This window comes from Camarhynchus parvulus, chromosome 9 (assembly GCF_901933205.1).
Source record: "Camarhynchus parvulus chromosome 9, STF_HiC, whole genome shotgun sequence".
NCBI lineage: Eukaryota > Metazoa > Chordata > Aves > Passeriformes > Thraupidae > Camarhynchus > Camarhynchus parvulus.
This window is the reverse complement of record NC_044579.1, coordinates 14,616,410-14,638,384: the sequence shown is the minus strand read 5'-3', so window position 1 is coordinate 14,638,384 and position 21,975 is coordinate 14,616,410. Positions and strand designations below refer to the sequence as shown.

The following is a 21,975-nucleotide window of genomic DNA, read 5'->3' as shown; positions in this document are numbered from 1 at the left end:
CTATTTTAAAATATGAATGTCTCCTCTGATGTTATCTTCTTAAGGATTTTTATGTTAACTGTCTTCATGGTTTCCTAAGTTCAGTGCATGTTACATTTCATGGTTTTTCTCTGCAGATGACCCTCATGTACAGTATTCTGCAGTGAGCAGCTTTGTGTTTCTTCGTTTCTTTGCTGTAGCCGTAGTCTCACCTCATACTTTTCATTTACGACCTCACCATCCAGTAAGTCTTGTGAAGCTTTGTTCTGTTTTATTCATACTGTCGGAGCTGTTGGCTTGGGAAGGCATAAGATACTTTCAGTAACTGGGAAATAAGATGACTAAATGTCTCTAGGTTCAGTTCCCAAAGGAAACAAGATATTTACCATTCTGTAAGCATCAGATATTTCAGTCTTTATGGGGTGTTCTCAAATGATGTGGAAGAGCTTTCAATATTAAAGATGCTGTGCTTTTTTTGGGAATGTGCTTCTGGGTGAAATAACAACATGACTGAGGGTCCTTTAAGGTTTAGGCCTAAACTGCCTTGGTTCTTCCACCAAGGAAATTAAATATCCAGACATTTATTGCCATGTGGGTCTTAAGCAGAGGTTGTAGCATTATCCAGTAATTGGTTGGTATATTTGTCCTGGACTCCACTAGTTGCAATGGCTTGGCAGATTTTCTATTTTTGTTTGTCAAGTAGATACACAGTATAAAACAATTTCAAAAACAGGAATATCAAGATCAAAAAAGCTGTATTATTTTTCATATTAAATACAGAAAATGTATGAAATCTGCTTCTCCAGAGGTTATCATTATTACCTTAATTTATTTACTTAGGTGTGTTGTGCCTTCAAAAGAAAAAGATACACTTACCCAAATTCATTGCTTTGACATTATCCAGATTTTTGAGTAAAAAAAATTACAGGATTTTAACACTTGAAGGTTAAACATCTAAAAGGGAACAGCAAGGCCACTTTTGGAGGCTGTGTTTATAATTCTGTATTAAAATGCAATTGCTGAGGTGGCAAAAAAACCAAGTAAAAGCATTAAAGATGAAGTTTTTAATTTCACTTTCTATTATGAAAACCTGGAACATTTGTCCTGCAGTAGTTCATTATGTTTATTGTTCAGAGGTTTGTTAGATGAGTAGTAATGATTCCAGGATTTGAGGGTTTCTCGTGTTTTATAGGTAAAAATGTTTCACCAGTACTAATACTTAATTCTTGTGGTAGTGACTAAAATACTAAGTGCTATACAGTAGCTAATAAACTAGATAATATTTCACATGCAACTTTTTCCTTTGGGGGAAAGAAAAGGAATGAAGATGTACCAGATATACTACATTGTGTAATATACTATCTTTCTTGACATTTTAATTTTTTAATCAGTTCTACCTGGAACTGTGAAAACATATGACTTCTGAATTTTTTTTCATTGTTTTAGGATGCACAGACTTCTAGAACATTAACTCTTATATCAAAAGCCATCCAGACTTTGGGGAGCTGGGGAAGTTTGACCAAAAGCAAACTTGTAAGGCTATTAAAATTCTTTCTCATTTCAAACATTCTGTCTATTGAAAGTTCATATAAAAGTTTATTTATGTCAATATACTTTTTCTTCCAGTCAAGTTTCAAGGAGACATTTATGTGTGAGTTTTTCAAAACATTTCAAGAAGAAAAATTTACCGAATCTGTTAAAAAGGTAACTTTCAACTGTATTTTATTGTTGGTGTAGCTGATCAGTCTTCATTATTAAACAGTTGTGTTAGTGTTCAGTTTTCTACTAGAGAGAAAAAGAAAAGTTATGGTGTGTTTCAGACATTAAAAAAACCCCAAACCAAAAAACAACATAGCAAAACCATACACAAGAGTTATACTTAGTGAACTAAGCTAATTTAGTTCAAAAAGTAAAGTGTACATTTTTTAAAAGAAATTGTTATTGGTTCTGCTGTTTAGGAACTCATTAAAGAAAGCTTGTGGGACCTCTGGGCATCCCTTGTTACATTTGTTCCAAGGCCCTGCCACATATTTTCATCTATTGCATAAAATAACTGTTCTGTTAAAGGAGAAACTGTACATTTATATTTTCAAAATAGCTTTTGGGGTTTTTGTGTTTCTGAATATTGTATATTTATACTCCCTGTGGTTTTTTTCCTTAAGTTCCTGGATGATGTTTCCTCTACTGAGAGTAAGGAGCCCAGTGGTGTGAGTGAGCCAATACATCTAAAAGAAGGGTGAATACATCTTGAATTTATTTTGTCCGTAACAAAATTGACTTCAGTCTTTTCTCATTAATGCCAGATTCAGATTAATGCTATTGAAATGTCTGATATATTGTAGAAATTACTATATTTGTAATTTAGACAATTCTTAGTACCCAATAATGTCTTATCTCAATAAATGATTTTGAAGAAATGGTTGCGTTTCATTTGATTCTCTCTTTACAGAGAAATGTACAAAAGAGCTCAGGGAAGGACTCGGATTGGTAAAAAGAATTTCAAGAAACGATGGTTCTGTCTAACAAGTAGAGAATTCACATACCACAAACAGCAAGGTAAATAATGTTTATTTTACAATTATGTTTATTTTTCAATATTGTCTAAGTGTTTGTAGCTTTTTTTTGCTTTTAAAATGGCATAATTTTTTTCTTTTCCTAAAATACCTATGATTCATTTAGTTACTTTTGCCTTGATTAATAGAGGCTTCTGTCTGATTCATGCCTATTTTTTCCATAATAAAAATGCATATTATTAGAGCATGAACTTCAGTGTCAGTGCCCTGAGATTATAAAACAGTTCTTAAAGATTGCTTCACTCCTCTGTTTACAATTTTTTACAGATAAAGAACCAATTTTCACTATTCCAATCAAAAACATCCTTGCAGTGGAGAAACTTGATGAGAACTCCTTCAACAAGAAAAATGTGGGTCAAAAGATAGTTTATATATAATTCTTGATATGTTCTTTAAATAAAAGATTGTTATTAGCTTACAGAGTAAATGAAACCCCATTACTAAACACTTCAGCAAAAGGTCTTTTATGGATCAGGAATAACAAGCTGTATGCGGTATCTCCAAGTATTCTGAACATGGAAATTAACCTGGAAACTTGGCAATCTCCACCAAGTTTCTGACTGATTTTGACTTTGCCCCCCTTGCCAAATTTCTGGGATGAAGGTTAAAACTACATGACCTTATTACGAAGCAGTTGAAATTATATTATGTACTACTAGAAATGCAGTGTTACCAAACTTGTATTTATTCCTTTTGATGAGAACTTCCTACAATCCCTTCATCAGCTGAGGCAGTTGTCTGTGCTCACGGCCTCATTCTGGTCCTGGAACACATCAGTTATTTCTGTTCTTATGTCAGTCCCAACATCTGAGACAGTGATGAAAGAACAGCTGTCACTAAGGCCAGTCTCTCTAAAGGAGAGACTTCTGGCAATCTTCTGTTGCTGAAGCATGAAGGTCATGCTGTGTGAAATCTGGGGTCACACTTAAAGATATGTGGATGAAGAGGACAGAAGATGCATCCTGTTCTAATTTATAAGGGTTCTTTCTTAGATGAGAACACAGGAAGCTGTTCTGGTGGGGCTTTTCTCCTCTGTGTAGTTGAAAGAGGTGAAAAGTCTGCTGTTCTCCCTTGTCTCGCTTTCTGTCTTAATTAGAGTTTGTGGAATTGCCTGAGCACTGAAATCTTTTAACATATTTGAAGTTGCTCGGTAACTGGATTTTTTTACTCAGCAGAATAATATGTTTCTTCTACAGATGTTTCAAGTACTTCATGGAGAAAAGCCACTCTATATCCAAGCAAATAACTGTGTAGAAGCCAGTGAGTGGATAGAGGCTCTCTGCCGGGTAACCAGGTGCAACCAGAGGAGGCTAAGCTTTTACCATCCCTCTGCTTTCCTGAACGGGAGCTGGCTGTGCTGCAAGGCCACGGCCGAGAGCACCGAGGGCTGTGCGCGCTGCACCGCGTAAGTGCTGCCCCGGGGGTGGGAGCCACTCTGCAGCTTGCACCCAGGGCAGCAAGGCTTTCCCCCTCTAATTCTGCAAAATGCCAAAAGACCTGCCACGGGGATCAGGCACAGGGTGCTGGATTTCTCTGTTACTTTGTGTGCCACCCTGTGGAGGGAACCTGCTCAGCATGAAAAGCACAAATATCCTGTTTCTGAGATCTCTTCATGCAGAGTAATGGATTTAATTCAGATGCCAGGTTGCATGAAGAAATATGACACACCAGAAAGTTCAGCCTGGAAGTCTTCTCTCCTTAATGACTTTGTCTTGTTTTATAAACCACATATTTTAAAGGAGTGCCCTAAGAAAGCTAGCTAAATAGTCTTGCATGTAGATTCTGACAAATCATTTGGGTTTTGTAGGTATGTCAGAAGAATTCATAACATCTTAAAATGCTTTGATGTCTTTTTAGAAGCTGCTGATTTCTGAAAACAAAGAAATGCTGTGGTTTCTTTTAAAAATAAATCTATCCTTAACTGGGTAGGTTATATAAACTACATACTAAGTTTTGTGAAACTGTCTATGGGTGGTAAACATATTAAAAGGCTATGTATAATGAAAAAGAATCCGTTTCTAGTTGCTTTCAAGAATTACTGATATTGATTACCTGTCTTTGTTCACCTTTTAGAGATGTTCCTGCTGATACTCAAATTGAGATTGATGGAGACAGAGAGACGGAAAGAATTTACTCCCTTTTCACTATCAACAGGTCTAAACTACAGAAGTTGGAAGGTACCCAAATGATAATTAAGAAGAATTACACTGATACTCAGTTCTCGTTCTCTAGGCCAAGAATATAATTTTGAACAATTAACTGAATTTAACGATTCACCTGGAAATAATAGAAAGTAGAGAAAGAGATAGAAGATAAAAATTCAAAGTGCCCTGGTGTCTGATGTTCTTCAGGCATTTCTTTACAATAGATTTTAGGCATTTTTTACAATAGATGAATTTCCATATGTGTAATATTTTAATAGTTTAAACTGCAACTGTAGATGGTGCTTTTCTGCCTTTGTTGTCCCTTTCCTTACTATGTGATGAATATTAGGCATGGTTTTGCTGTAAGGAAATGCTGAACTTCTCTTAATGTGAAGGGGAGAGAGCTGGATGCTCAAGATGCTGAACACAGCTAGCAGAACATAAGCTATAGACTTGTAAATACATTTAATTGATACTGCCTCCTGCCTTTATCTTAATCCATTTTATGTATTAGCCAGAGTAACTTTACATTTCAGAGTGTTGGAGTTACCATTTGCATGGGAGTTAGATTTGGTAATTGTTGTAATTCTAAATGAGATGATTGTGGTTGTTTTTGCAGAGGCTTGTGGAAGTATAGCAGTCTATCAAGGTCCTCGGAAAGAACCAGATGATTACTCTAACTTCACCATAGAAGATTCTGTAGCCACTTTTCATACACTTCAGCAGATAATAGATACAGTAGAAAAACTGGATGAATCACATGAAAAATACCAGAAGAAGAGATCATCTAGTGCCAAATATGGTAGTGAGTAAGTATCTTGTGTAACTTTGACATTGATAAATGTGTATTTTGAAAAAAATAAATCATGGGGCCAGGCCAGACTTGTTGGGGTAGAGATAATGAAGGCAGAGTTAGAGTTGGACAGCACAGACATGGAGAGAATAAGGTACATCATTTGTAGTAGTGCAGCTTTTTACCAGCTGTTGAAGATCTGAGTTCCTCTGGTGTGGATTCAGCTGTTACTGTTGAGATTCCTGTAACAGGGTGCAGTGACTCTTTAGTTTTCTTGCCGCTTAGCATTTGAAGTGCACACAAAATTTATCCATAACAGTATGCCTGCCTTCTATTATTTTTTCCAAAATTTTGGTTAAATAATTGAAGTATCAAGTTATATGAAACTGTCAAAATTTTACTGCAGAAACATATCTTTCAGGTAGCATATTTACTGTTTGTGTTTTACTTGCCATACTTGATGATAAATACTATTTCTTGTGAAGGTAAAAAAACTGTTCTTTGGAGTACATTGTTATTCCAGAACACATTCTTTCATTCTCTCTAATCCTGGCTTATGCCTCTGGAACACCACTAACAAGTTTTTAGATTTCTTCTTTGTATCACTAAGGATTAATTGACCAGGAAAAAAAGAAAAGCTTAAACCCTGATTTGGTTTACTTAGGTTAGTGTTTGACCCAAGTTGTTCAGAAAAATTGATGGTGATTTAAAGGTCCCATGTGAAAGTAAATGAGGTTTTTGCAAATCACTAAATTTTGCAATTAATGGTAGAAATTGGGTTTTTTTGCTTGATAAATTAAAATTGCATTATGAGAACTAGAAAGCAAATGTTAGTCTTAAAAGTATTTACATAGAATATTTTGTTTTTTTGCAGAGAAAATCCGATTGTTTTGTAACCAAAACCAACTGGCCCACTTGGATGAAAAAAGAAACTGGAAATGTTCTAGTGTTTTGGTTTTTTGTTTGGTTGGTTTTTTTAAATTCATTATATGCATTTTTGCAAAATATTTAAGAATGAACATAAATGCTAGTTGTCTTGACAATCTATTTAATATTTAAGAGAAAAATACCTTCTTGGAAATCTGTTTTTTAAGGTTTATTCTCATTTTGCTGAAGAACTTGAAGTTCCAGGTTCTTGAAATAACAGATGTGAATAAATCTAAAGGTTGTTTTGCCATTGTTTTCTTATTGGAAAGAACTTTCTAAACAAATAAGCTTTTTCATGGAAGAAAATCCACACTGCATTTGTGGGTTGGATTACATCTCAGTACATACACTGCAAACTTGCATGAGTTTACCATGAGTGCCTGCCCTGCTGATACAGATCTCGAACTAGAAATCCCAAGATCTTATGATGTGGAAAAAATCTGAAGCTTCACACTCAATATATTTGACTTTTTTTTTCTTGTATTAGGTGTTGTCAGGACTTGATTTATCTACAGTTGAAGTTCTACAGAACCATGCAGTATCCTGCAAATAATCTGGACAGCAAATACCAGTGTTAGTTGAGTTATTAAGTACTAAAGAAGAAATCAGGGAACTTACGTTATACCTCTTGTTTACATTTGGAGTGAGTAACATATGGAGTGACATTAGACCACTATCTATTTTCTTTAGCATTTTTTAAGGTACATATTTTTACTTAATCTGAAAAGAAATGCAGGGTAGTAACATTGTTGTTAAATAGGTTTGCCTACAGTTAGAAAAATTTAAGTGTGAACAGATTGTGGTTAAGTACTGATCAATTAACATCATCCCATGTATGATTTAACTTCTTTTTATAAAAAGTAATAACTACGTCCAGCTCAACTTTTGACTACAAATCTAATAAATAATCTCTATTATAATCACTCAAAGCACTTTAGATATCTGGACTATCCCAGATTATTTTTAGATACTTTGTAGTATCTGCTTGTTATGATCAGTTGAATGATCAACATTGTTTTGTCTTTAAACAATGCTTCAGTGAATATTTTTGTATCTTTAGTTACATAGATTCGTATTTGCCACTTAACACAATTTTAAACTGGCATTCCTGACTTCAGTAAGATTAATTTTTGCTCACTTTGTCTGAGAAGTTAGTTTTCTGCTGAGAAAAAGTATATGTATATAACCAGGAAGAAGCAAAGGTATTACTGTGGCAACTTTGCTTTGTCAGTATTAAATACAATGGTACTCCTTGGAATATTATTTTTAATAAAAGTTGTATGTGGTACTTTTAGTTTTAAAGCATTTTCTGTGGGGTCTTTTGTTGTTTTGTGGGGTATTTTTTAGTTTTGGTTTTGTTTTGTTTTTCCAATCACGATTTGGCCAAATTAATTAGGAATGTAACTTAGACTAGAAATCCACAATGCTTGAAACAGCAAGGTGTTGGAATTACCACACATTTGTTATACTGTTGTAAGAAGGCTTTCTATAATGGAAGCAAGGTGGCAAGACAGGATTGAAATTTCTTAGGAATGAATGTAACTTGTTAAAATGACTTCATTTTAATACCAAGATATTTTAGAATATCTGGGATTCAGTACTAGGATCTGCAACATCACAATCATTTAATCACCTCAGCTGGTTTTGCCTTTTCCTTTTTTACGCATTTGATGTGTTCACAGGACTTTTATTTGCCAACAGTTAAAAGTGAGGGAGAATTCAGCAATGCAAATACATGTGTTTTGCCAAGGTAAAGGTAAATTGCCATTAATCAAAAACTGCCATTAAATAAAGTTGAATGTGGTTGAGTGTCAGAATTAGGGTTTGTTGTATATGAATTAACCCTGTGGCAAACCCTCTTCCTTGGAGCCATTTTCTGTTGTTTTCAAATTAAAATTTATGAAAAATTGAGTAGTATACTCTTGCAATGTTGGGGTTTTATAATATGCACTTTTTTTTTTGCTTTGGTACTGGAATACTGAGGAAAAAAAAACCCAGAAGGCCACTGAATATTTGTGACCATTGAGATTTGATTTCTCATTTTATAATGTTTTAAAGTACAGTAGATGTTCTAGAATTTAATTAGGTACAAGTAGGATGATTAATAATAAAAGTTGCATTCATTTTGATTAGTCTAGAAAAGTGATGTTATTCAGTAATTAGTTCTGTTAGGATTGTAAAAGTTTTAATGTTATTATGGTGATGTATTGTTGAATGTATTTTTATTTAAATTTTATTTTCTTATCAAGACATTAAAATGTTTTGTAACATTGCTTGAGAATAACTCAGAAATAAATTACAACAAACCTGAGATAAGCTGTGTGTTTCCTGTGAGGCCTGGCTGTTTAAAATGGTAGCACTTAACTGAATGAATGGGGGTTACATACAGGACTTGGGCGTAAAGAGAGAAACTTGAAAATTGATGGTGGGGGCAGAACCCACCAAAATTGACCTGGGGGATGTGGCATCTGCAGATTGTTGCATTCGAAATTGGTGTCTGGGGAGATAAGTGCTGGTTCATCATTTAGTGTAAGAGCATCAGAGAAGCCTTGGGAATTTGACAGTGTTTAAGAGGTTTGTAATGATTAGTCTGCTGAGTTGACAGATAGCTGGTACTGTGTTGTTAGGGTTAGGTGACTCATTTTTTTCTTGTTATACTGATTTGTGTTCCATTACCTGTGCTGTGTACCAGTACAGGCTGTAGAATTTGTCAGAACTATTTAAAATATATTGCATATGGAAAAAATAATGTTTACTTTTCTCAATCTGCTTTCTTTTCTTTATGTAATCTGGGCACTTTTTTGCCACCCACTCTCCCCTCCTGTTCTTCTGGGCATTTTTTTATAAGGAAGTTTTGTACAAGCGCTTTTTAATGCCCTGAGGTGTTTTGTTTCCTTGTGCAGAGAAGTGACCTGTTGTCCTTTGTTGCCAGCATGGAAGCTTTTGTCAGGAGTTACAGTGCAAACCTTCCAACAATTTTGATTAATTTTGATAATCTGAGGTAAGATGTATTAAGGCCTAGTATGAGTGGTCACTACATTCATTTGCAGAGATGAGAAAGCAGAGGAATGTAAATATGAAGTTGGAAGTACAGGAGGGAATTTTTTTCTGTTAACATTAAAAAACAGAATTGCACGTGTTCTGTAATGATTACAGCAGATTGATCCTTTCTTTTCTCTGCTAATATACTGCCTTTTCTAACCATTCCACTAACCTGAGTTTTCTCTAAGCTGTGACACCAGAAAGGCATTCCCATTTCAGATCTGTCGATGTGCCACTCAGGGACATGGTTTAGTGGTAGACTTGGCAGTGTTGGGTTAACAGTTGAGTTTGATGATCTTAAAGGTCTTTTCTAATCTAAATGATTCTATTAATAAATGTATGATAAATGCTTTACGATACGTTACCTTTAATTCCTGGTCAGCTGCATGACCAAGTTTGCAACATTTACTCACGTGTGATAAGGACAGATCCTGTATTGTGTTAAAAAGAGCATACACATCAGATCCAAATCAGGCCAATAAGATCCCAGTAAGAAGCAACTTCTAGTAGAATGCACAAATGCATGCAATTTAGTTGAAGTTCTGACAAATACTTAGAAAAGCATGTTATCTAAGGTTGATGTGATTTATGCACGTTAAATAAACCAAAAATTCTTTAATAGCAGTTAGGAGAGTATATCAGTGTTACTGTGTCCAGCTGTGATGAGACTGCTGCTGAAATACTTTGTGTATTCCTGGGATTCATCATAATAAACAATGTTAAAAAAATTTAATTTCAGAGTTGAACAGCAGGGTTGTAAGAATTGGGAATATAGCCTTAATAGAAAGGCACTTTATGTACCTGAATCAGGGACAAAAATGTTGATATTTGGTTGCTTTAGAATGAGAATAAGATTTTTAAACGATCTGGTGGCTACAGTGTTCAGGAAAGGCATGTGCTTTGTAAGCATTTAATTAGGTACAGAAATTAAGAATTTTAATTATGTATTCTTGGTAAGAATATTTTGGGTATTTTTTTTAATAAAAGCAAATACATGACCTTGCTGAAATTATTTTAAAAATATTCTTTATATTAATAAATGTTTATGGTAAATAACAAAATTCATCCATCTTGTTTAATACAATTTTTCCATAGAAAATCTTGTATGATCAAGATTTTTAAGTGTTTGAGTCCATCATTATTTTAGCATAATTACTATAGCAAATGCCATGGCAATTGTATGAAAGTCTAGTTAACAATTTCACCAGAAAGAGGATGTAAATCATTATACAGGTTTTAGAAACTTTAAATCCAAACAATTGGATCAAACAATTTGTTTGCTTTAAGGGATTGTGAATTTGTTCCCCACTTTCATCTTTTATTTTTTGGTCATTCCTTGTACACAGGGAAAAAAAAAGCCGAGAGGATCATAGAACAGCCAAAGTAAACCCACTGTGGAATTCAAGGCTTACAGGTAAAAATCTCTTACCTGCTCCCTCTGATTTCTCCAAAGATCCAGGATATCCCATGCTTTGTGGTGGCAGACTGCAATGTGTCCAGCAGCAGGGAGGGAGGCTGATGAGTGTATCCTGAGCAGCAGAGGCTCCAAGGGCAGCAGCACCTCCCTCCCTCCCTCCCGGAGCTCAGCTGCAGCTCCCGGGGTTTAGCTCAGCCCTTGCCTTCTGCTGCTGAGGATACAGAAACAAGCCTGGAAAAAGCAGGGAGCAGAGAAAAAATGAGTAAGAAGGAAACTCCCCTTTAAGAATCAAGTGATCTACAGTAATGCAGTAGTACAGACCTGACAATTAGCTGCATCTTTCATCCACAGACCATTAAAGTACTTAATGAAAGAAGGGGAAGTATCTACAATTCCGTCTCTTCTTTCCATACCAGGTAACTTAAGGCACTATGCTTTGTACAGCAATGCAAATTTGAAAAGTCCAAGAGGAAAGACAGAATTTTTTGAAACACGAAACAAACAGTGATTTCTGTAACAACCAAAATAATTCATCTAGCTTCCTCCTGACTAGTTAATTTATTTTCCAGTTGAGTTCTTCCATTCTGTCATGGTGTGACATTTATAAGGGTTTGTTATTTTATTATTATTTATATATATGCTTGAATTTAAATGCATATTTTTGGCACTACCTTGGCCAAAATCTAAAAATAGAAAAGTGTAAGTCAAGGTAAAAAAAAAATTAGTTATGACATGGTAGGTACACAGGATATAACATATGAAGAGGTGAATAATGAGAAGATAAAGTTCACCTGTGCAACACCTTCCAGTAATTTAAATATGTGAGTAGAGGGAGTTTCTATAGGTAAGTTACATGTCTTCTCTTTGTAGTGTTTTTATTTTTTGTTTGGACTTTTAGGGATTTTTTTTTTTTTGAGGAGGGGAGGGCTAGATTTGGTAAGAGTGGCTTTTGGGGTCCATCTGGATACTAGGCAGGATCCAAATATCAGAGAGATGTTAAAAATAATAAGACAGACTGTGCTACCTCACAACTTTATAGGAAGTGTCTATATTTCAAAATAGGAGGGGGCTGTGCTCCTGCATAACAACAGAACAACATAATTTGGTTTCCAGTTTTCAATTGAGAACGCAGTTCCATTCTCAAACAGTTAACTACAGTTAAAATAGGCAAAATTTTATCTTTAATTAAAGAATGGATTTGGGACAGACATCTAACCTGAAAATCAGCACTGTTCAGAGGTAATGGTAATAGCTGAGTTTTACTCCAGAGTAAAACAATGAGCAAACAAAAACACAGTATAGAATTTCATAAAGCAGTCAGGGGTCTTTGTGTCTCTGGTTTTTAATCTCTGCTGCAGAAGGAGAGATGGATGAGCCAGGGTGTTGTGTGAAGAATGGAGAAGTTCCAAGGGTTTAGACTTGATTAAAGCAGCTCAGCAGAGTCAGGATCTCTTTAGTCTCTTGTGACACAGGGTTTTCCATTAAAGCATAGAGGTTGCTTTGCAGAAGTCATTAAGGTTTTTTTAAATAACTTCTGTAAGGATTTCCCTTCTGTGTATTATGTGTCATGAATGTTCTTTTGTTTCACTTGAAGAGTAAAGCACAATGCACTTAAGAATTGGAATTATTGCTACTTCTCAGTCTTTGAGCTCATTCCTGGACTTTTATGAAGTTCATGCCCAGTCACATACATTTGTAGGAATATCAGGATCCCTTTGCTATGCTGTGCAGCAATATATTTGTGTGATTTCCTCCCATCCACTGAGATGGTCCCAGTGCAGAAGCATAGTTTATTCCAATACATTGTTTCCCTAAGTCCTGTTGTGATTTCCTTTATATTTCTACATGCCTGCTACATGCTTCTATTTCACAGAAGCTGTACCTATCAGCATTGGAGTCTGTTTTCCATTTTGGCAATTGCATTTGGCAGCTTCAGTAAACCCTTAGGAGCTGCTACAGGTGAGTTTGTGACAGGTGGTGGTGTGCTCATACAGTGCTGTTCCCTGTGCTCTCTTCCTCTCTTGCAGCCCCACTGTAGCCAAGTCTCAGCCCTACTGGCCATTAATAGACCCATGTAGCCCATTGGGAAGAAGTCACAGAGAGACACAGATCACCAGAGTTTAAGAAATAGTTTTGGCAGAGGAGTATGCTTAAATTGTTTTCTTTGGCAGATAAATTGACACGGTCCTCAAGTGTTTTGATGTATGTTAATCTGTTGACAGAGCAAACAGTAAGTGGAATAATATAGTCCAGTACATGCATCAGTTGGCCAAGATAAATGCATACTTACATAACTGTTCTTTGCATTATCATAAAACTGACATTTTTGTCAAGGCCTTGTTTTTAATAAAAATAATTTTCAGAGAATCTCAGAATCACTAGGTTGGAAGAGACCTTCAAGATCGTCGAGTCCAGCCCATGCCCTAACACCTCAACTAAACCATGGCACCAAGTGCCACATCCAGTCTTTTTTTAAACACATCCAGGAGTGGTGACTCCACCACCTCCCTGGGCAGGCCATTCCACTACTTTACCGCTCTTTCCATAAAAGACTTTTTCCTAATATCCAACTCATACTTCCCTTGGTGCAGCTTAAGACTGTGTGTCTTCTCGTTCTGTCAGTGCTGCTGGTGAAAGAGACCAACTCCACCTGACTACAGCCACCTTTCAGGAAGGTATAGATAGTGATAAGGTCACCCCTGAGTCTCCTTTGCTCCAGGCTGAGCACCCCCAGCTCCCTCAGTGGTTCCTCACAGGGCTTGTGTTCTTTTTTCCCCATTCTGCAGCACACAATTTGCTTTAATTGTAGCTGAACAACCCCTTGATGGGCTGAAAGGAACTTAGTTTGAGTTCTCATTTTTAGATACTCAATTTGGAATGTTTTCAGTGAATGAGTAAATGCCCAGTCTGAAAAATGTGATTTTTATTTACAATTTTTTAAAACCAGGGACAGTGTACATAGGGAAAACCCTCTGAAAGAGCTGTTGTGGTTTGTGCCACTCTACCATGTGTCACCTCCTTAATGTCATGTGTGGCTGCAGGGGACAATGCATTACAGACTGCCAGAACTACTCCTCAAAAATGGTGTGGAATTTTTCTTACACAGCTCTTTAGCTGATAAAATAGCAAGAAAATAATTTTTAGGTGGGAAGCTATCACTTTGTTTCTCTAAGGCAGTATGGACGGAGTCAGAGGTGCCTGTGTCATATTTGCTCTACTTTCACTGCTGATCTAAGTGTGCTTTATATTTGACTTTGCATCGTGTACAGCACGTGTGATGGTTTGACAGCACTCAAACACAATTATAATCTCTCTCATAGTTTACTCTTAGAACTGAAGAAGAATTGCATCAGTTAAATATACAAGACAAATTGTATAAATCTAAAAACCCCAAAACTTCAACAGAATTTTCTTTTTTTTCTTTTTAATCTCTATTTAGAGGTAGTAGACAGTTTACATAGCAGAAATTAAATGTACCTTTTTTTATAGATATATTTTTTAAACCTTTCAGATTACATCTAGTCCCAGTAATTCAAATTCAGAAGTGCCATGATGGTTTTTAAGATGGACAGAAAAGAATGATGAGTTAAAGGAGTGGAACTGGCAAAGGGAATTGAACAGTGCGGATTGAGAGAAATGTGAATCAGCCAAGCTAAAAGACCTTATTCACATCCTGTTTAACAGTGTTCAAAGTGCTTCTGAATTGATAGTTGAGTAATGTGCATAGAATCTTTAATATAATTTTATTTTTTACTTTATTGCCAAAGTGATCAAAGTGCATGCCACTGCTTAACTGTTTTGCGTATTCTGTTAGCAGTCTTAGGAAAGGTGTTGATTTGGAGGATTGGCTTGTCTCCCCATTCTCAAGGCAGCCCAGACCATTGGTGAAGTTGTGACTGTTTCACATGCACGCTGCGTACGAGAACATCCTTCATGAGCAATGGCAGCCTAGCACCTGCCAGGTGTCCTGCTGAAACACAAGAAGTGTTTGAAGGCTCTTTGAAGGCGTTCGGTGTCCTGGCAGGGGCTCCTCGCCCCGCGGGTCCTTCCCGCGCCGCGGGCGGGGCTGCGCTGCCGCTGCCGGAGGGTGGCGCTGCCGCCCGCGCGGCCGCCGCGTCCCCGCCCCTCCGCCATGGCCGATGTGGAGGACGGGGACGAGCCCGGCGCCCCCACTCGCTGCCGGGCTCCGCGGGCTCCAAGGCGGGCGCCCCCGACAAGATGTTCTCGCTGAAGAAGTGGAACGCGGTGGCCATGTGGAGCTGGGACGTGGAGTGCGACACCTGCGCCATTTGCCGAGTGCAGGTCATGGGTAAGCACCGGCCGGGCCGCCATGGCCGCGGGGCGGGGGGCCTGGGCTGGGCCTGGGGCCGTGCCCGCCGGCCCGGGCACGGCGGGCGCGGGGCCGAGACGCGGTTTCCGGCAGACGGGGGTGGGGGGGCCTGATCCCTCCCTCCTCCGCTTCCTCCTCCGCGCCTTCCCGGAGGAGGAGGAGAAGGAGGAGGGCCCCGCGGGGGCCGGGCCGCCGCGTTCCAGCACTCGTCGGGCAGCGAGTTCCCCCCTGGCCGGCCGGGCCGCGCTCCGTGCGCGCCTCACGCAGGGCCTGGGCCCCGCCGGGCTGCTCCGTGACCGACCCCGTAGTGCAGGGCCGCCCTCGTCGTGAGGGCTGGTGCTCATCTGAGGGCCAATCCCGCAAAGCACCTATTTACAGCCGAGCTGAACCGAGTGCTGCATGCGTGGGGCTACTCTTTATGGGGTGGGTTTTGTTAAGGGGTTTTTATTAGGATTTTTTTACGAACCAGTTACGGATGTACATAAAAATTCATTTTTCAAATCTGTTAAACCAGGTGTCTTACGCTACTTTGCAAGCGTGATAACTGGTGCAGTTTAACAAAATGTACTGAGAAATCTGTTGAGTAAGGGGTTAATTTACTTGGTTTTGAAATCCAGAGACTGATTGAAAGCACCTTCATTGTTGGCTCGTATTACTGTTTTCTGACGTCTTTGTTAAATATGGTATTTTTCTTGGTTCTTCGAAAACTGTTTAAATTCTTCCTTTACTGTGTGTGCATACCCCATTTTTACTCTTGGGCTGAGTCATCCTCACTATAACTGTCCTCTCGCTTGGGTGTACAACACTTCGGCAGGACAAAGGGCCCAAGATCCCCTCCAGAGCACCTTGCTTTTGTAGGGCCAGGAACCATGATACTGAAATGAAGTCAGCATTTGATTTGACAGAAATGAGGCAAAATAAGAAATTCTGTCACTTCTCATAAATGTTTTTGCTGGGAAGCTTCTGTGGAACAGAGGAGGCAAAAGAGTGTACAAGAGGAAAAAAGGGGAAGTGCAGGCTGAAGTGGTGGGAAATTGATCTTTTACATAAGCATGTTTTGAAGATTATTTGCTTTTTTTTATGGTAAACAGAGACCACTCTGGAAATATGAAATTGGCTTCATTTTCTGTGTAAACCATAATTTAAAAAACATATTTATGCCCATTGTAAGCTAGGCTGTTGCAGGACACTAAGAAAAAAAAAGTCTTATATTAACAAAATCTTACCCAGAGCTATTACAAAAGTTAAAAAACAAGTCTTATCTTTTCATAGCTAGACCAAGGGAGTACTTTTAATCTGAAACTAGAAAAAAAAATTGAAAAAATCTAGTAGTCGTTTTTTGGGAACAAACCACATTGTTAGAATGTGAAACTTGATCATTTCTGACTTCAGTTTAGCAATTTCGCGTTGACCCTGCCAGAGCGGGTCTGGCTCCTGTAGAGCCACTGCGTTTGCAGTAACCTTAGGTGGGAGGCAGTGCCAGGCTGAGACTGGCACTTGTTGAAGGTTAGTTTGACTTTTGCAGGGAAGGAGGTGTTTAGCTGGCTCCATTTCTAGTTTAACTCCTTGAACCAATGTGGCCTTAGATACGTACACAAGGGAAAGTGAGAAAAATGCAGGTGTTAGCTGAGTGTTAGCACAGGATTGCAGCTGGACTGGCTTTGCTGTCCTTATTTCAGTCTGACCCCCTTGGGGTTATGATGTAGGAGTGGGGACAGGTTACTTTGGTGTGGTGGCAGTGATTGCTGGCCTTGGCTCTCTGTGCTGCTTCTATCTGAAACTGCAGCTCTAGGGCTCCATAGGGCAGCTGATTTATTGTGACTTTCTGCTGTGACTCCAGATCAGTGGGCTCCCACAGACCATGATACAAGCTGAAGCACTTCAGCTGAATCTTCCCAGCACGTTGGCCCTTAACTGCTGTCGAAATATACATTATAGGCACAGACAACAGGAAAGTTTTGCTTTTATCTCAATGAAGAAAGGGCAGCTGTTTTAGGGTTCTCTCCTCTTTGTTCTCTATTACCTGAGAAAAGGAAAAATGTCTCAGCAGATCAATCTAAAATAGAAACACTGGCCCTATCTGGCAGAGACTGCAAAAATACTCAAATCTAAATTCCTGTAGCATATTATAGTTTTGTCTTGTGGGAGAATTTAGTCCAATCAGTGACATGTTAGCCAGATCCAACCTGCAGGACACTTGTTTAAGCTAGTTCCTTTTCTTTGGAGGAGATGAAGATGTGTTTGCTCACATAATAGTGGAACACTTTCTGTTGTGCATGATTCGTGCACGTGTGTCTGTGGCAGCCCATGTTGGGGCAAAGGAGAAGCAAAGGTGTTTTTCCACTGTACTGTGTGGCACAGTGGGAAGCCTGGAAGTTGTCACTCTTCTATCTTACTGAGTCCTGGAGCTGCCATCCAATCCTTAAGCCACAGACTGGAATGCATAAAGATGATAAATATTTTTAATTGGCTATTGTTCTGTATTTATTAACATATATTATCAAATGTACCACTATATTTATATGTTTGTGATTCCTGTGAAAATTAGATTCAGGTAGTTGTTAAGGGAAGCTACTATAAAAAGTAGTAGGTGGTGGGAGTTGTGGTGAGAGATGCACAGCCTAAAAAATCAAAATTGTGAATGACTTCCTTAAAAGGAAATGCTGACATCTGAAAAACAAAGTCCTGTAATTAGGGTTTGGCTTTGTGCTTGCTCTGGTCTTTATATGCCTGAGTGCCTTGGCACAAATCTGGGCTTTTATATCTACAAAATGGAGAAGGCTTTTTTTCAGCAAAAGTTATGAAAATACCAAAGCAATGGAAAATAAACAAAACATGCTGGAGAGTTCAGAGTCCTTCTGATCTCTTTCAGATATATATTTCATTGTCATTTGCACAGTTTTAGAATTGAAGGGAGCTATTTAATGTTAAAGAGCTGAACTAGACATCAAAACTAGAGATTTTTACCTCTGTAAATTTGTATTAGAGTTTATATTTTCCTCTGACAAACCTATTCTTAAGATGGAATCCTGAGAATCAAATTGAGTTTGTTCTTGTTTACTTTTAGATGCCTGTCTTAGATGTCAAGCTGAAAACAAACAAGAAGATTGTGTTGGTATGTAGTGACTTCATTCGCTTGTTTTTCAATTGAAGCTTCTCTCAGTATGGTGCATTTTAAAGTTTGAAGGGAATACTGATTTTATTAATGCTCAAAAGTAAACTGGTGTTCTGTTCTACATTGTATCATCTTTCTGCATTAGTAATACCTTATGCTTTATTTTTGAGCAATAAAAAAAATCAGTTTTCATGTCAGCTGTGCTGTAAAACAAAACAGCTTCCAATTTCCTGTCAACACGTACACAACTAAGAGGTTTAGGTTTCTTTTCATTGTGAGCACATTTGAGATCATAATGTACATTTTTGAAGTGGGTAGGAAAAAGCTGCTTTTTTTTCAGCAGTGCATGCCAGAAAGCACAATGGTAGTACAAGTAAAAATCCTGTGTTCTGAAATAAACGTGTGTCTGAGTTAGAAAGTGGTATTTTCCCACTCGTAATTCAGAGATAATGGAGGCAACGACCTGGTTGTTCACTTTTCATTTTCAGAAGTGGAATCGCTTCAGTTTAAGCATAATCATACTTTCAGTGCCAATGTATGCGAAAGAAGGTCTTAATTCCGAGTGTTTAAATTGGAAATAGTGAAAATTATCTCAAAGAATTTGCTTTAAATCTTTAAGACAACTTTTAAAGCTGTGGTAAACTTTTCCATGCCGTTGAGCTTTGTGTTTTGAAGTGTATTGTCTCAAAAAGAGCCACTGGGGTTTTTTTATGATTGTTTTAATGGGAATAGGGTTTTCCTGTTCAAGATATCTGAATTGGCTTGCTAAGTATTTAAGATAGACAGGAAAAATATAATTTACAGCACTCCTTTGGTACCCTTGTGCTCTTGTGAGGAAAATGTGAGTTAATAAGGAAAAAAGGCAAAGTTTTAAAATATTTTTCAGGAGTAAATGCATAACAGATAACAATTTTTGTAGTGTTGGGACAACTGTAGCCTGCAAATAACTCCAGTTGTAAAGTCCCACTTTAAGACTCTGTACTGTGTCACACATGCCTCCCTGCTATCACACACTTCAGTTCAAACAGTGCCTTTCATGTGAGAATTTGGTGATACGCTCTGGTGTGATAATGAGTCAGTAGTGCATTGCCTTTATGTTGGTACTGGGGACGATAAAGGGAAAATCTTTAATAGTTGCACTTATTTCCTGGATAGAACTCATCCCTAAATGTGTTTATACAGTCACAAAACCCTATCACTTTATACAAGAAGGTGAGAATATATGTGTTTCTTTTTTTAATATTTGGAAGGAAGTAAAAGGCTTGATGGTGGAACTCACTATCAACAGGATGATTGTAATAATCCAATCTCAGTTGATAAGTCAGTGATGACCTGTTTTGTCTGAAGTTTCCAGTGCTTATAAATATTTGAGAGTGATAGTTTGAATCTTGCTGTAGGAGTTGATTGAACAGCTGAGTGTGACTGGAACATGTTCTTTCTTCTCTTTCAGTGGTTTGGGGAGAGTGCAATCATTCCTTCCACAATTGCTGCATGTCCTTGTGGGTGAAACAGAATAATCGCTGTCCCCTCTGCCAGCAGGACTGGGTAGTCCAGAGAATAGGCAAATAAAATCTGGAAGGATTTCTTTCTGTTGCACTTACTGGAATGGTGTGTGTGTTATGCCCTATGCTGATGCAGAACAGAAGATGTCCATCAGGACATGACTCACTGGGTTTGCCTGCTCCAAGAGCAGGGTGGGTTTGGTGCAGGCCTCTGGGCCGGCTCACTGCAGGGTTCCACAATTCAAACAGGAGATGCTACTTCAACAAATCTATCTGCTGTGGTTAGAGTGTTGTCTGGATCAGAGCATAGAAACTTAGTGTAGATTATACCCTAAACACAGATCATTTAATCTTTTTCCATTGATAAATGAATTAAATTGAAAGGGTCACCTTACCTGGTCTGATACACTGCGTAGTTTACTTCCAGGATAAAGAAAATGTTTCCTAAGTACTATTATATGCAAAAACACAGTCAGTGTGTTTTTTAAGAAACTATTCTGAGTTTTAATCTAAAATTGACAGTGTATAAAAACATTTGCTATGTGCTTTTTCCATTACACTCTATTAAACATTTCTAATTGAGAGTTTCTTTATGACTTTCGTTTTCTTGTATCTCTAAATCTGTTACTCTGTTATATTCTATACATGATTTCTACAGCCATAACATTAAAATTTAACCATGTTAATAACTTTTTTTATTTGTATTTCTGTTAGTGATCATGGAGACATGTATTTTTAATCCAAAGATTTTTTTGTACAAAGCCATGTATTTGATATCAGTTAACTAGAGGTGTAGACAATCATGCTGGTTAGCTGATTAATATAGGAAGCAAACAAAAGTGATAATTTAAATAACCCAAGGAAAGGAGGCACTAATTAAATCTAGGGAAAAAGGCTAAATTGTGATTTCATGAAAATTCGGTTAATAGAAATTCCTTTATTATCTTTTTATTGGTGGAAGCATTTTTTAATTTTTGTGGAAATCCTGAATATATCATCTTTGAATTTTTTCCTACAGCTTTTTAAGTGCTTGTCTCTAACTTTGTCTTTTCCTTAAATATCCAAATTACTATGAATCTGAATATATGCTGTGGGATTTTCAAAATATATGTAACAGAGAGGCAGAATTATTGCTTTCAATCTGTAACAAATTCAGGCTTAATAAAATGGTCAATCAATATGGGTGAAATTGAAGCAATATATTATGCATTGTTTACTTCTATCATCTTTAATGTTTAATGTGTTTCTCAGTAGATGTGTTTCTGTCTAATTCTGAGTACATTTAAAGAGGTTTATCTTCACGGTATAAAGTAGTTCCAATCTCTGTCTCATCAAGCATATTGCAGAATTTACTGTGGTTTTGTTTAATATTGTAATCTTGGTTTTTAAGATGTTGTGATTTTTTAAATGTAGCTTTTGTTTAATTGCACACTGAGATTAAAAAATCCTGAGTCACTGTTACACTCTACCACATCAGTTGTTACTATGCCAGATGATGTCTGTCTTAAAACTCAAAACAAATGTAAAATATATTAACAGTAGTAATGAAGTGCCTCTAGCATTTACATTGTTGTGGAGTATTTCTGTTTGTGTAAAAGTAATCCCAAAATTCTTGCTAAAAAAAGAAATCAGAGTGGGCATGAAAATAAATTTTAGCTGTCACAGTCAAACTGTATCTTAACTACCACCTGACCTCTGGTAGTGCCATCTAGTCCCATCAGAGGACTTTATTCATTTTTCTTTGGTTTATAGGTGAATATGGAAAGTACCAAACCCTGCTTTTAGCTCATGTCACATGCATGGCAAGAGTAGCTGAGAATTACAGTTGTGGAAGAGTTTTTCCGAAGTGTCAGCTCAAAGGGTGTTGACACAAATGAGGTATTAGGAAAGTTAATGTTGAAATGAAAGCAGCTGATATTTTTGTGTATCTGTTTGCATATTTTAAGTATCTTGTTGACCAGTAATTGAGGTTCATCCAGAACATAAGGTAATGAATTTTAAGTCCTGCATATTTTCTCTGTGATTTAGTGATTAGCCTATGTCCCAGTCTTTCTATGAGCTCCACACCAGAGAACTCCAAATCATACCTTGATATGGCTGATGCGCGTGGTTGTTAGTACATCCCAGTACATCCCTCTGTTCAGTTCTGTCAT

At 37.5% G+C, this 21,975-nt stretch overlaps 2 protein-coding genes across 3 annotated transcripts in view; both read left to right on the top strand.

Moving 5' to 3' along the window:
* Positions 1-8,738, top strand: part of RASA2 (RAS p21 protein activator 2) — a 44,128-nt gene extending 35,390 nt beyond the window's left edge. The window contains exons 15-24 of one of the 2 annotated variants that reach the window (XM_030953996.1): positions 117-223; positions 1,426-1,512; positions 1,606-1,683; positions 2,142-2,215; positions 2,429-2,535; positions 2,820-2,902; positions 3,749-3,957; positions 4,626-4,729; positions 5,316-5,505; positions 6,364-8,738. In XM_030953996.1, coding sequence (XP_030809856.1) covers positions 117-223; positions 1,426-1,512; positions 1,606-1,683; positions 2,142-2,215; positions 2,429-2,535; positions 2,820-2,902; positions 3,749-3,957; positions 4,626-4,729; positions 5,316-5,505; positions 6,364-6,385 — 1,061 coding nt within the window. In that variant the 3' untranslated portion in view covers positions 6,386-8,738. The remainder of the gene's footprint in view (positions 1-116; positions 224-1,425; positions 1,513-1,605; positions 1,684-2,141; positions 2,216-2,428; positions 2,536-2,819; positions 2,903-3,748; positions 3,958-4,625; positions 4,730-5,315; positions 5,506-6,363) is intronic. The other variant, XM_030953997.1, reaches the window with a different exon arrangement.
* A 6,269-nt stretch (positions 8,739-15,007) lies between these two features.
* Positions 15,008-21,492, top strand: RNF7 (ring finger protein 7). The gene is given in 4 exon segments (XM_030954145.1): positions 15,008-15,041; positions 15,044-15,184; positions 18,273-18,320; positions 19,771-21,492. Coding segments are annotated over 4 exon segments (342 nt in total). The 3' UTR covers positions 19,890-21,492.
* The last annotated feature ends 483 nt before the right edge of the window (positions 21,493-21,975 follow it).